Source organism: Dicentrarchus labrax, unplaced genomic scaffold, assembly GCF_905237075.1.
Source record: "Dicentrarchus labrax unplaced genomic scaffold, dlabrax2021, whole genome shotgun sequence".
NCBI lineage: Eukaryota > Metazoa > Chordata > Actinopteri > Moronidae > Dicentrarchus > Dicentrarchus labrax.
Genome location: NW_026136712.1, coordinates 18266857 through 18282019, shown reverse-complemented (window position 1 = coordinate 18282019; position 15163 = coordinate 18266857). Strand labels below are relative to the sequence as shown.

At 42.1% G+C, this 15163-nt stretch overlaps 2 protein-coding genes across 7 annotated transcripts in view; one reads left to right on the top strand and one right to left on the bottom strand.

The window, feature by feature from the left end:
- The window catches only part of rpl38 (ribosomal protein L38), a 498028-nt gene that overhangs the window by 85460 nt on the left and 397405 nt on the right, over nt 1–15163 (top strand). The gene's annotated exons all lie outside the window — the stretch shown is intronic.
- sdk2b (sidekick cell adhesion molecule 2b) overlaps nt 1–15163 on the bottom strand; it is a 244451-nt gene that overhangs the window by 31090 nt on the left and 198198 nt on the right. For all 6 annotated transcript variants that reach the window (XM_051417851.1, XM_051417849.1, XM_051417853.1 and 3 more), the window contains exons 8-20: nt 14339–14422; nt 13646–13840; nt 11725–11841; nt 11217–11384; nt 10712–10814; nt 8322–8498; nt 7148–7284; nt 6266–6413; nt 5062–5202; nt 4065–4246; nt 3323–3438; nt 1949–2144; nt 1427–1525 (exon numbers count right to left, since the gene is read on the bottom strand). In XM_051417851.1, coding sequence (XP_051273811.1) covers nt 1427–1525; nt 1949–2144; nt 3323–3438; nt 4065–4246; nt 5062–5202; nt 6266–6413; nt 7148–7284; nt 8322–8498; nt 10712–10814; nt 11217–11384; nt 11725–11841; nt 13646–13840; nt 14339–14422 — 1863 coding nt within the window. The remainder of the gene's footprint in view (nt 1–1426; nt 1526–1948; nt 2145–3322; nt 3439–4064; nt 4247–5061; nt 5203–6265; nt 6414–7147; nt 7285–8321; nt 8499–10711; nt 10815–11216; nt 11385–11724; nt 11842–13645; nt 13841–14338; nt 14423–15163) is intronic.

The following is a 15163-nucleotide window of genomic DNA, read 5'->3' as shown; positions in this document are numbered from 1 at the left end:
AAGGGAAAATTCGACAGCAGCTTTACTACAATAGCGACTCTCGGCTTGCATGCTACGGGGCAAGCTAACAGAAATATTAAATTAACTTCATCAAAAATTGAATATAGCAAATTAAATCAGCCTGTGATTATACCTCCCTGCACACACATCCTCCACCCACTCCCATCCACACACAAACACACACACACACACACACACACACACACACACACACACACACACACACACACACACACACACGCTTACCCTCTCAAAGTTAATGCAATTTGCTCCTTGGCCAGCAGCTCTTTTCATGTGATTGCATAAGGCATTAGGCAGCATTTCTTGCCAAATCAATAATTTCACATGGCATGTCAGTGTTTGTCTCCTGGGAGTGTGCAGCACATTTAAAATGTTGGGAAAAAACACTTTACGATATGCTTCTAAATCTCAACCTTTGTAAACACTTGAATATTAATGTCACTGGTGGGCATTTGTTCTTTACTCAAAGTCTGTACAGAGTGAAATAAGCAAACTGGAACAGAAGTATCAGTGGCTGACAAGAAAGATGTTTAATTAGGACATTTTACATTTACATCACTGGACAAGTGAGATGAAACCTTTGCAAAACAGGTTACAGTACCATATTTGTCTCAGCAGAAATCATTCTTTATGCATCAAAAAGTTGACTGTATGAAACAAACCAAAACTGCAAACGTGTTGTCTTATAAAAAACAACCATTGGAGAGCTTTATGAGAAACTAAATTTAACCAAAAGCCAATGCTTTCTTTGTGCACAGTTATATTCAGGTACTCTATCGTTAGCCACAGAAACAAGAAGGTTTAATGGCCTCCCTGAGGAGAAACGGCTTTGTTGGTTATCTAATTTGGATGAAACTAAAAACAGTCCATTTTATGTTTTATTGTTCTTCATACAATATTATGATACAAGGGCCATACTTGTTTTTCGTAGGATGCTCTTCATCGCTTCTTACTTCTATTACAAAAGACCTGAGTTGTGTTTTAGGAAGGGCGCCTTTTTGCAGACAGATTTTATTTGCACAGCTTGGGAGAGGAGACAATGTTCTTTGTTTGCAATGTTTCATGTAAGAAGTATTATTTTCTGACAAGTGTAGCTGCAGTGGTGTATTTAGTGTCTTATAAGCTCATAAGACAGTAACATCAGTATGTCAATGAGGCAAATAGAATAAACAACAAACAAACAAGAAAGAAGCTGTCCTAAGTGTACCCACCTTAAGAGCTACGTGTCCCAGGCTCACTAAATAAGGCTGTTAAAATGCAACGTGCAGCAAAATCTTCCAGTCTCAATTCAGCCTTAGTGCTGCTGCTTGTGAATGGTCTCGGACAAATACCACCTTGGATACACTGCTACCTGCTGCCTATGTTGACTTACCATGAGTGTAATTTGGGAGTGAAGTGAATGTACCTGTGAGAACTCCATTCTTCTCGCCGGGCTCACTCCAGCTGACTTTAAGCGAGGTGTCCAGGATCTCAGTGAAACTCAGGTGACCCACAGCACCGGGGGCTGGACAGGGACAGATAAGAATAATGAGCAAGGCCAATGGGCAAATGAGACACTCTGAATACAGTATGAATTCACTGCTCATCAGTTGGCATTACTGGACATAACCACAAACTGTTGACAGCATTTGCATGATAAATGTGTTTACAATAAAAGCAGCAAAAACAAGTTAATTGTTGGTAAACTGTCTGATGACAAGTTGGGGAAAATTAAAGAGTTTTTAGAGCTTAACCAACAACCTCTAAGGGAACGAAGTCCCAATTATGATGTTCCTGGCTGGATGCAGAATATATTCAGTCATTAGCACTTCTCTACAACTTCGTTCTGCATGAATAATAGATCTTGCCCGGAGGATGTGTTACTGTGAAATGCTCGTGTCCCCTCACCACCACAGGAGAGAAAACTGTGGAAGAAAAAGTCACTTACTGTCCTCATGTGTCCTTAATGCTTTGGGCGGGCTACGGGGGCCGTCTCCGGGTGTAGTGAAACACAGCACAGAGGTGTAATATTCTGTGAACTTCTTCAGACCCATCACATAACCCACATGGACGCTGTCCTGGAAGTTGGGTCGCACTGTTACCATAGAAACTTCTTCGTCTCTGCCAGGCTCCCAGGCCAGCAACTAAAACAGACAAACAGAAAAAAAAAGAGAAAGAAGTGTGAATAGCGTGAACAAATTACCCAGAAAGACAAAAATAAAGCAGCTAACCATTTTTCCTGTAATAATTCTCACACATTTGTTCTCACAAAACTAACAGTAGTGTCTCTCTCCGGTAGTCCTAAACCACTCTAAGGAGTTATTTGGCATCATAGCTCTGCCAAATATATTTTGGAAGATGCCCTAAAGAGGTTTTGACTGGGAGGGAATGGCTTAATAGCTCCACTAAGACTGGGAGAGGAAGAGAGAGTTAAGCCTCAAGAGAGGCATGATGGCATCCCATCATGCATGCTGATTATTGAGGACCATATACCATCTACAAATGAGACCTGGTTTGACCAATTGGGAGCTTAGGTAATGAGTCCCAATGGCTGATCTATTGGGTTTGTTTCCAGTTTCCAGAGTGAGGGAGCTTCCAGGGAAGTAAGGAGTTAGCACTAGTCAGAAGGATAGATGGTTGACTGTCTGCCACTCTTCCCCTTTTTTTCTTCTCTTTCTGCCACTCTGTCTTTTTCATCTCTCCTGAAATTCTTCCTTTTGCCTCACTTTCTATCACCTTTCACACTCTCTAACTCATTTTTTCTCGCTGCCACGTATCTCCCTGGAGGAAAATCTGGCAGTTAAAATTCAGACTGGGTTTGTACAGTGACCCCTCCACCCAGCTGAGTAAGGCCTGTGGAGCACTATTGAACAGAAAAACAAAAACGTAGGTAAAAAAAAAATAATTATTATAATAATAAGTCGCAACAGGGTCAATGGAAAAATAGAACTACCCTATGGAAGTGGCTTTATGATTCCCTGTGGGTTACGGTACATTTGTTTCAATGAAGTATACACAAGAGACAGAGAGATGGACTATATTCAAGAGCCCATGACAAAACAATGAAGACATTTATCATTACGTGTGCACAGCTTCACAAAAAAAACATAATGAAAAATGGTTGCAAAGATAAAGAGAATGACCTCCGACTGACAAATGGGTGAACAAAGTCCATCGTTCATGATGGAACCAAATATCTTTTGCCCCTTGGCTTTTCTCCCGCCTCTTCCTACACAGGATACGTGATACTACAAGTTCAGCTCTGACAGTTCTGTCAATGGACGTGATGGCTGCTGGTGTCGGCACCGCAGCAGCTACTGACCTTGTAGCCCTGGTTGATGCCGTTGATGAACTGAGGGTTGGGGGCTGTCCACGTGAAACGGATAGTCGTTGAGTTGACCGACTCGGCCTGCACGTTACCGGGGGCGATGGTGGGTACTGGGGCGGACGAGCAGAGGCAGAAAAAGAGAAGCAGATGGGAAGAAGAGGGATTAAAAAAAGGAGAAGTGAAGAGACAAAAAACAAAGGTGTGAGAGCACCTCTCAGTCGACTGGCTGGAAGTCTGCCTGCATCTATTTTGATGTCAGTATCGATCGCTGCTGCACAGGTCAGGGCAGATACTGCCATCGCTCTCTTTCTGATGACACTTACACCTAATACCAGGGCTCTCTGTGGGTTTGTTTGTGACTGTGCGAGCTGCTTATGGATTTCAGACGGATGTCATGCCTTTGTGTGGTCCGTACAAAGAAGATTTAATGCTAATTCAGTTGAACATCAGTCAGCACTGGCTTTTAGTAGATGACTTCAGTCGGAGATAAAAATAAACACGATGCTAAGCAGAAGAATTTTTGTTGCCGTATAATAACAACACTGCACTTGCAGGATGTTGTATCCCAGCCTTATTAATCATGAATAATCATAATGCTTAAATGAGAACCTTGCCTTAAATTAGCACGTACAAATGCTGACTCACTGGCAATGAAACATTCAACGATTAAGAGAGAAAATAGTCAGCATATCAGCTTCCATCTTGGATCAATAACATTGATGATAGGAGTGCTCACCTCCCTGCAGAGTCCACTCTGTGACTTTATGGCTGAAAGTGCCCAAACCCGCCCCATTGTAGGCAGCCACCTCAATCTCATAGTTAGTCCAGATGATGAGGTCCTCCAGCAGCAGGTTGGTCACATCTGGACTAGAGATGTTTTTGATCTGGTAGTCCACAGGCAGCCCAGTCAGACGGTACCTGAGATACACATACACGAACTTTGAATTCTGCCACAAACGAAAACCATTAAAATCCTGTGTTTGTGCTCTGAATTTGATATTTTAGATGGTTCACTGACAAAATGAGGACATTAAGGGACTTTGTTGTTTGAGCCAAGACTTGCAGTACACTAGACTCCCTGCTAGGGGGAGACAAAGCACCAGCAAACAAGCAATTAAAAACCACTGACAGCACTGTTGTCTGGAAAGCACCTGCTGTTTCATTTGGATGTAATGAATAAAAATCCTGACAGAAAACCAAACTAATTACATGTTTACAGGATTTACAGTCAGTTTGGCATATTGCTGACTCTGCCTATTAGAGTCGCTAAAGTTTTTTGAAGTCAAACCAGTCATTAAATTTTAGTTTTCTCACATACTAAATTATATTTTAAATGTAGTTGTGTTAACTGACACTGTAGGGGCTCTTAAGTGAACCATACTGTGTGTGACTTAATTCCAGCAGCTTACCAGAGTAAGATAATGGACTGGAAATGAAGATAAAAATAGTATTAAATGGATTAAGAGCATTTTGGTGGGGGTTTTAGCATGTGACAGTGTACAAAGGAAGGGTAGGACTTTATATTTCTCTATAATTGTTCATACAGAAAGTGCAAATACTAATTTCCCAATGTCACAAATTATTAATCAATCAATTAGCATAGCCATGACAAACAGAGCACAGGTTTTCCTCCAGTCAAACAGGACACGAGGAAGACCCTCACACTGGACTCAATGTAAGCTCGTAACTTCCACCCTTTCAAATAAAAAGTAGGAAATGGACAGAGATCTTACCGCACGGTGTATCCCCTGAGGATGCCGTTCTGGTGGCTTTCTGGCGGAGGCTGCCACTGGATCATGATGGACTGGTTGGTCCGGCCACTAGCAATGACGTTCTGCGGAGCAGCACTGGGCGGCTCCTCTGGGAGAGACACACTGTGGAACAAACACACGGGAAGAGAAATAAATTTTCATTCTGGAAAGCATCATGAACATTACTTTAATTTATTTCAAACTAAAAACATAAAGCTTTGTAATAAGGTAATAGACAGCTCAAAAGAAACATGTCAGTAAATATGCGTTTAATTTTAACTGAAACACTTAAATCATCGTTTTCCTTAATTGCTACGTTTTACCACTATTGTCCCTACTAGTTTCCCTTGTTAAAAAGCCTGAAGATTCCCTGTGTGCTTCTGCTTCCAATCATATCCAACAACCTTACTACCACATCGCGGGACGTCGTAGGATGCCTGGGCTAGTCAGACACCAAAATCCTATATATTTACCCTGACAAAACACTGCATGTGCCTGTGGAGAAGATGCGTATGAGAGATGGAAGTGAGATCAGTGGTGGCGATTTGTACCAAATGGCGTCACAGAGCGTTCGGTGCCAGCCCCCCTGCAACACACAGACGGAGCCCCCTGTGGCTCTCCTCTGGCTAGGGAGCTGGCAGCGTGAGGCAGCGTGACAGACTGGTGGAGGGAGGGAGGGGGATAAGGGGGAGGAAGGAGTGCTTGAAGTTGTGTGAGGCCACATAGAGGCCAAACCTAACGTTGCCTCAAACCTAAATCCCTCCTGCGGCTTTCAGAATGCGAGAGCGTGTGGGCATTTGTGTGTGTGAATGCGTGATTACATGTGATTTGTGCGTGTTTGTGTGTGTGTGTATCAGCTCCGGTAGGCTTACACGTATATCCCTCTTCACCGACTATTGACTGAAGGGATCAGTCAAACCGGTTGTCTAGGAAACGTATTTCATGAGGACAATGTACTATTTACTAACAACCACAAAGTTCTGCAGGTGATTCTGGTATTTTGACATTTAAAAGATTTCTCACTGCTACTGCCAACTGACTGCGTGCTAATAAATAAACTACAAAGGAATGTATTGGTGGAAAGCATATGCTGGCATTTTATATGACCTGCACAAAAGTGACAAAAAACTGTTATAGTATTGATGTGGAGAGATAGGGATAGATACAGGATCTGGCTTTAGCTCACCGGTCTGTCTCCTTGCTGAATTGCCCCTTCCCCACATCATTAACGGCACAGAGGCGGAACTGATAGGAGCGCGCCGGGATCAAGCCATTGACCGTCACTGCTGTGGACTCTGGCTCAATATTGGCCAGCAGGATGGCCCAGGGAGCATCTAGAACAAAGAAAACCAAGTTTTTACACCTTGTTCAACACGTACACATCTTACTCATTGCTATGCTAGCCATTCGCCTTAACATCCCATAAAATTGAATGTGTTTTTTTCAGGAAGGAGTATTACATTTCTAGCAATTTCACTAATATTCAGAAGAGGATTTTCACTTTCACATGCCCGCAATCATTTTGTCACAGCAGTTCACAATTTAAAATTCAAATTCATTCGATAAAACAAGTCACGCTGAGACAAAAGAGGCAAGAGAAACAAAATAGCAAGAGCCCGGCATGCTGCAGATTACACGCCCAACAGAGTTCTACAGTGTGTCAGCTCAAGTTGAACATGCTTGTTACATGCAGAGCTGTAAAGTGACAGACTGTAGTGCAGCTCCCACATCCAACGTGAGATTAAAAGCAATGATGGACATTCTTAATTAGTCGTATTGATCATGCTTTTAAATTCTTTTTCAAGTTCTTTGCTGTATTTGCTTTGCACTTAAGCTCTTGGGGAAAAATACTGACATCACAGAAGCCTGACTGCATGGAAACATTTTACGTCTTTTCCACTCGTGGCTGCAATGTTGATTCCAGGAGCCGAGTTCTCTCTCGCCTAAGCCAGGCTCATTATAAAAAATGTATAAATGTTAAAGTTGTTATACAAAGGATACGAAGCACAGAAGGTAGAGGAGGATGCAGTAGATGGATGCATGACTGGAAAATACCGGCGAGACTTACTGTTCTCAGAAACCTCCAGGATGTAGCGAATGAGGGGACTGTTGCCATCAAAAGGCTTGGCCCAGGCCAGGTCGATGGCTCTTTTTTCAGATGTGCTCAGCATGGCTGTAGGGTTTTCTGGGGCATGGGGCAGCTGCCTGCAGGGAACATTGGGACCACTTGATAAATAAAAGAATCTCTCCCATCACAGAAAATCCTCTGTGGGGACAGAGAGTTACAGAGCATTTCGGTCTTCTCTCAACGTCTCTTCTACAAATCTGAAGAAACGCTGAATGTTTTATAACAGAGCAATCTTCAGCTAGACAGGTGATGAAATGTGGCAAGACAAGACAGCAAAGACGGTTGCTTGTCAAGATGGACACAGGCAAACAAAACGAGATAGATATCACCAGAGAGGGGAAATGGATTGAAAGGCATACAAAGACAGATAGGAAGAAAATTCACAGGCAGAGACGTGAATAAACGAGGCCAAAGCTGGGGATCATTAATTCATTCAGCCATAAATTCAGATAAGCACAGACAGATTGGTAGATAAACCTTATTGCAATGAACGGATACAGAGAGAAACTCAGTCAAACGAGACGGCTGATAGGGGGACAGAGAAAGAAAGACACACAATCAGTCAGTCAGTCCATCACTTTGGCAGACAGACATCAGATGTCTCATTCATATTAAGTTTACCCTTGCTGCGGTGACACGCCGTGTGCCAAAGTACAACAGCAGCGGGCACGGTTTTGGAGAAAAAGAAGATTTGAGATGACAAAAACAATGTAGAAGTGCTTGTGTGTGAATGAAAGTGTGTGTCTGTGTGCGGATAGGGAATTGGAGGGGGGGGTGTCCCCTGGGGCTGGAAGTGTGTCGGGTGAGAATGAGGACAGCGGAGGTGAGGAAGAGCAGGTGTCATTTAAGTGGAAATGAGTCAGAGGTGTCAATAAGAACAGGCAGAAAGGCAGTGAAAGATTGGTGGCGGTAAGCGTGCACGTGTTTGGCTCTTGCGAGTGTGTGAGTGTGTACGTGCGCGAGTGTGTCTGTGTACGTGTCGTTTTGCTTCAAAGAACATGTTCCTTCCTGTGTCTATTTGCACTGGAGAATATTGGAGGAACATGAATGTGAGAAAAAAGGTAAAAGAAGAAAATAAAAAGCCAGGCAAGTGACGGAGGTGAAGGGTGGTTACCTGACACGGAGGTGTGCGCTGCGAGAATCGTTGCCGCCGACCGAGGTGACTCTGCACGTGTATGTGCCTATGTCCCCCGACCAGGTTTGGGAGATGTGGAGGGTGCCGTCTGCATCCAATCGCATGCGGGGGATGGACTGGACGTTGATCACGGAGCCCTCTTTTTCCCAGACATGCCTGAAACAAAAGGTCATAAGTCAGGTAGTGTCATTAACATCATAATTCTCTACTGCATGTTCATTCCTTCAACAGTACCAAACGACTACCAGTGACTATTACTATCACAATTTAGTATTGCTCACCACCTCTGCTTTACGGATTTTAGAAATGGGTAATCAGGCAACAGGGCAATGGGTGCAAGCCTCTAACAATTTTCCCCAAAAAATTCAATTAAACAGGAATCATCCCAAACACCCGTCTTTGAGTACTACCAGAGGGGAAACAGAAAGTAGCCCCTGGGAAATCTTTGTCCAAATTGTTCCAGCCAGAGTCTGCAAATCCCAAATCTAAAATGTTATCTTGAAGAATAGTGGACAGAAATAAATAAAAGGTATGTTCAAAGTGAATCTGAAGTGTTTTTACAGCATGATTGCACACAGAGTCACTGGGGAGTTGTGAGTGGACTTGAACAAACACGTATTCTTTTGAAGGCGGCACAAAATAAGGCGAAACTGCTCAATAAACCCATCTTTTAGTTTTCACTGTAAACTGAGTTTCATATGTGCACATTTTTCAGCCACCACCCCCTGCAACAAAAAACAGAAGCACATTCGCACATTTCTTTAGTGCCCAATGAAGTGTATGAACATATGCATCACAAACAGCAGTTTCTACCAGATTTCCACAGCCTGACTTGCATCACTTAGTTACCACCTGCTGGAGTGGGAGCTATGATGTACAGCTTTAGATGATCGGTTAGCTCTTTCTGACAGCAAAAGCAACGAGTAAACTGATGGTTTTTCTTGCCTTTTATTCCGCCACAATCCGAGAAGAATATGTTAGAATAATGTTATTAGTGAGGTAATAACATATTACCAACTCGCCATCAGAGCTTCCCTGCATACACATCATAGCGGTTGACGGCTGCATATCAAACACTCATCAAAACTGCACAGCTCAAACGTGGCGTCAGATGTAGCCTTCTCTTCTTAGTAGAAAGGGACAGAATGGTCCATTGATCGCTACTGATGTCGGCTACAAGCTTGGAGTTTAGTCAAACGTCTGTTGAGAGGGTTGTGTTGTTGCACCGGTTCGGGCCTACAGCCGAACCGACTTTCTTGTGATGACATGCATGCACTTCGCCGGTCAACAAATGATGTTTAACACGTGTCTGCGATTGTATAAACTGCATTTCAAGGTTACGAGTCGGGGACACAGCTCTCTGTGTTTGAGCATAACCATAGCATTCCCTCGCTGTGCATCTTAAATAATAAATACTTGCTCAGGGTAATAAATGACTAATTAACAACCGACCAACAATAAGGCAAATGATAATTAATGGTGAAGCATCTTCATTAACTGTTCTATAGGATGAAAAGGTTCAATAATTGTGCTTTGTAAGGTATTAGCCAGATGTGCAAATGGGATTTCCCATCAGTATCCAATTAAAGATTGGTCTGCATGGTCAGGCACCCACGTACATTAGCAAAGGTCTTCTGATCTGGGCTTGTCGGTTGAACGTCGGACCAAAGGATACTATGGCTTTGAGGTAGTGGCCCCCCTTAACTTTGAAACTAATTCCTTTGTGATCTATGGATACTGTGGACACATTTAAATGATAAGGGAGGCAATGTTTCATATTTTTCTTATTGTAAAATAATCCCACGAAAAGATCAAAACCAACAATGAATGTATCCCACTAACAAGTATTGCCTGTGTAGCCAAAGCCTGAGATAGCTTATTCCTCTGCGCCATAGAGCTCTGTTGTTGTCCCAGAACGATTAAAAGCACATCAATGAGACACATTGGGTGGTGAGTCAGTGTATTAATACACCGCTGAAAACAGTCTCTAACAAATGCACAATTTACAATTGGTTGAGTAACATTTGCTAAAAACCACAGGGCCCTGCTGTTATAGGAAATTATTGAGCCTTTTTTAAAAAGTGAAACTAAAAACTTTGGAGATGATGTTGGATTTAGTCTTTTCATTAGTTTACTATAAAGTATAGGATAATGCCAGCCTTACCCTATAAAAAGCAGCTTAAGATCAACCTGCTGAGACTTCCCTTTGTTGCTTTTTTTCACTCTTTCATTGTTTCTGTAATTTATTTTCATTGTTTCTTTTTTCTTTTATTATGAAGCACTTTATGACATCTGTTCTAGCAAAGTGCTATATAAATAAACTACTATAAATACTGATATGTTGAATATATGAATATATACACTCATACCTGACAGTAACGCTGGGGTCGTGTGTGACTCCGCATGTCATAATGGCTTTAGTTCCTTTGATAACACTCTGGTCCTGTGGGGGGGTGGTGATCCGGGTGCGAGCTGTGGAGACAGAAAGAAGACAAAGAAAGAAAGAGAGAGAGAGATGAGGAAGGTAACGGAAGAGAAAACAGCCAACAAAATGTCTTTCCTGAGAAGAACAACACAAAGGAAAAAAACATGACATAGAAATTTCAGAGAAACTCATTTCAGTTAAAATGACATGCTGCTGTTTTGTATTTTGTTTTTTGATGGCTTCTTGCAGAAAACACCTCAATGATGACTCCAAACTTGCACAGAACAGTGCTTTTGTGTCTGAAGGAATTGAGTGCGGCTTTATTGTTACATGGCACAGCCTTGTTTCCCAACCTCTGTGAAGGATTGCTCGGGCATTTACAACAGACAACATCAGTGTTTTTTTAAAAGGATGAGAAAGCCCTGGTCCGTCTAACCCTGCACACTCACCCCAGACCACGAGGTCGGCGGATGCCTCATCGATGCCCCTGGAGTTGCTCGCCATGCATGTGTAGGTCCCGGCATCTGAGATGTGCGAGGGGGAGATGAGCAGGCTGCCCGACTCGAGCAGGGTGAACCTGGGCAGCTGGACTGAACCGCTGGCCAACACGCGCTCACCTAAGTGTATGAAGAGCCAGAGGAGGGCGAAACAAGTGAGGAGGGAGATACATAAATAGATGTAGAGATAATGGAAGGAAATAGAACAAAATGAGGCATTCAGGGCCAGAATAGGGGAGGAAAAACAAGGAAAGTGTTTTCTCTGATCTGCAAAACATCTGAAAACATGAAAAGCCTGGCTCAGAGTAAATCCTGGTAAAAGAATCCAATCACACTTTATTTGTTAAGCCATGGCAAACTATGGTCCCATGTGTAGTAGATAACAGGCATCATAATCTCTCGGTGTATTGTGTGTGTGTGTGTGTGTGTGTGTGTGTGTGTGTGTGTGCGTAACAGAGACCTTTCTGCCAAGTGATAGCCGGTCTTGGAGCTCCAGAGGTCTCGCAGTGCAGGATGACTGACATGCCGTCGATCACAGTGCTGTCAGAGGGTCCGGCTGTGATATTTGGGGCAATGCCTGAGGGGAGACAAACACACACACACACAAACAATAAAGAGAGAGCTCAGTAGAGTAAAGAGAGAAGGTAAGAGGGTTATAGAAGTGAGAGAATAACTGTCTGTGGCAAAACCCCTCTTCAAATGTATTTTTCTGTAAGCGCCAGCCTGCTGCATCTCAGTGTTTAGTCGTTGCTTTGTCCCACTAATTCTTAACGGATTGACACAGCCTTCACCTTGTGCCACAACTGTCTGCTGCCGGTCTATTTTTTCTAGAGATTGTGGATATAGGAAGAGGGGGAGGTAAAATGACTGAGAGAGAAGCACAGACAGAAAGTAAGGCAATACGTAGATAACTAAAATTCCCATTTGTGATATGCAATAAATCAAAGCTTTTATACGATGACAGAAAACTGTATCGCTCCCCAGAGGAAAAGAGAAGTAGGGAGTTTGTCATAGGAACACGGGGAGTGGGACAGATGGAGAAGTGGAGACACGAGTGTGTTGAGGAAAAGGGAGATGATAAGATGAGATCTGGAAGGAAGAGAGAAGGGAAGAGGCGACGGCGTCAGGGAGAGAGAAAGAGAGCGAGATAGCGGATGGAAGGGTTGAGTTAGCGAGAGAGAATATCATGAATTCTGATAATGTGGTGTAGCGTGGAGTGAAGGCAGCAAGAACTGAGACAGAGTGAAGAAAATTAGATGTCAGAAACTTGCCAAACAGATGCACAGTGAGGGTAAAATTACCAGTTATTTTCAAATTCCAGCAGTGGCACACGCTCAGGAAAAAAAAAACACATTTACTCATTCACAGTGATTCAGGTGACTAGAGCCCACCAGAAAACACTGCATTAAGGTTGAGTCTTTTTTCATAGTAATGTAAACTTAGTGCAGACCTAATTGCCAGTTTATACAAGAAAATCCACATATTTAAAAAAAAAAAAAACTTACTTAACTACTAAAATAATCTGAAAAAACTAAATAAGAGACAATAACATAATTTTCCCTACATACAATCAGTAAATTAGTGCTGCTTGGTATCTTGACTAATGCTCTGAGTCCCACCTCCTGCAGTACTGTCACCTCACTATAACACCCCAATCACATTATTCAAACACTACTATCACAATGCTATCACATTCATGTCAGACAAACGCTATACACCTGTGTTTTATCCTGTAAACTAAAGTGTTAAAGTAAAGCTCATCATGGTTTTATATACATTTTTTAGCAAAAACAGGAACAACCAGTTTTCATCCTTATCTTATGAGTTAAGTGTGTCTTGCATTGAACACTGTAGTTTTCAGTAAATCAGATCCTTGTACCGTGTAATAGAGGTATGTTTGTCTGTCTGTCACTGCTGTATTTTTAGTAAACCTCATGATGGTGCAAGATGAGAACCAGGTAGATGGTAGGCTTCATCCTCTGGTGACCATGAATGTCTGTATAAAATTTCAAGGCAACCTTTTTATTAGTTGTTGGGATAGTTTAGCCCAGAACAAAGTGGTGGACCAACCGATCGCCATTGCCATCACTTGAACCCACACTGCTAGCATAGCTGAAAACAAATATTTCACTTAACTTATTTGAAAAAAAAAAAGTTGTTCAGATTTTTAGGAATTCTGAGAAGAGTCTACAGAATTTCCTTTAAAGCATTAAATTACTCCTCCTGCTTTTCACTTTAGCAAAGTAATTACACCAGGTCTTTTCTGAATCTGACAGGGGGCTTGGGAGAGCAGTGTAAGGATTTAACGTTCTGTTAAAAAAATCTTTTAACAAAAAACATTAATAGCAGTAATTATTGAAAATTGCTTCTTGAGTACTCACTGGTAACAGCCAAGTATGTGTTGGTCTGAACTTCTCCTGCCCTATTTCTGGCGAAACACTGGAACATTCCGGTGTCATCGGGCAGGAGGCCGTTGACCTGCAGGCTGCCTCCCACCAGCACTCTGTACCTGGGGGTCTTCACTGGGTCAATAGGCAAAGCATCCTTGTACCACACAATGTCTGGCTGGGGCACTCCTGCAGAGGGTGAGTGAGGGTGGGATTTATTGCATTTTTCAGTATAAAATCACAAACAATTGTTGAAATAATGAATTCTCTAACAAGGATTACTTAACCAGTCCCTGTAGGATTATACGGGCTGCTTTGAGGATTGTTGCAGCCTAAAATGCCTGATCTCATTGCAGCTTTTCTAAAGAATTGCAATGCATGTGTCTTTGTTTTAGCCATTTTCTTTGCAAAGAAATTGCAGGAGAAAGCAGAAATTGCAAATATAATTCGTAAAAAATCTAATGTTTGTTGCAGTGGGAATAAAATCCCTAGCATTTTAGTGACTAATGGCTCAACATTTTGCGTGGGATGATTGATCAAATTTGCAAAGATAGCACAGAATTCACAGGGATTTATTACATTTGCACTAATTGCAACATCGCGACATCCTGGAGGGACTGAAATATGCTCTGACATTCTTGTACTAAAATGCCCGCACTTTCATACACATACACACACGCTGCTCACCTCGTGCCTGGCAGGGAATGTCCACCACCTTCTCCATCTCAGCTGTGATGTGTTTCTCTGGTTCCTTTATAAACTGCGGTGGTTCTGGGGGACATGGGAAAGACAGGATGAAAAATTGCTAGAATAAGAAGCAAGATCACAAACCTGGAGCTGTAATCATCACAGTTCACAAAAAGTGAATTAGTGATAACTTGTTGGATCGTAAAAATAACACAATGGATCACACTAGGAGAAAGTACTGCGATGTTAATATGTTCTTTTGCTTTAAAAAATATTCCTCATGGGTGCAAACTACTCGTAGTATAGCCGAAAATAACTTGATTATACAGTAGTTTGATTCAAGAAAGCAGTAATTGGTATTCTGTAATGGTTTTAAATGAATCCTTCAAACTCGGAGGAAAGGCTCAGTTAGCCGTATCAAGGGAAAAGTTCATCACACCTTGTCCTTTGAATCACATCACAACCTTGAAAACATCAAAGTGTTTCAGCCTGATGGAATGAAAGTGACTCGAGCAATGTTATATTAAACAGTTTCTTGAGGCCAACCATAAGCTTTCTCTCTTTTAAATCAATAGCACTTTCCCCACACTGCCTCATGACTTCACAGTTATGCCTTTGCCAGGTTCACACAGTGTGACTAGTAATATTTATATGAAATTCATTCCAACTCCTTTCTTTGAACTTGCAAATGTAAATGCTACGTTTACTCCCACACATTTGCCTGATGTATGCACTGCAGATAAATAAAGAATGATTGTTTTTTTTATTTAGGTTGCCATGTTGATATGAAAGTACATACAGCAGTTACGCATTATAGATGACATT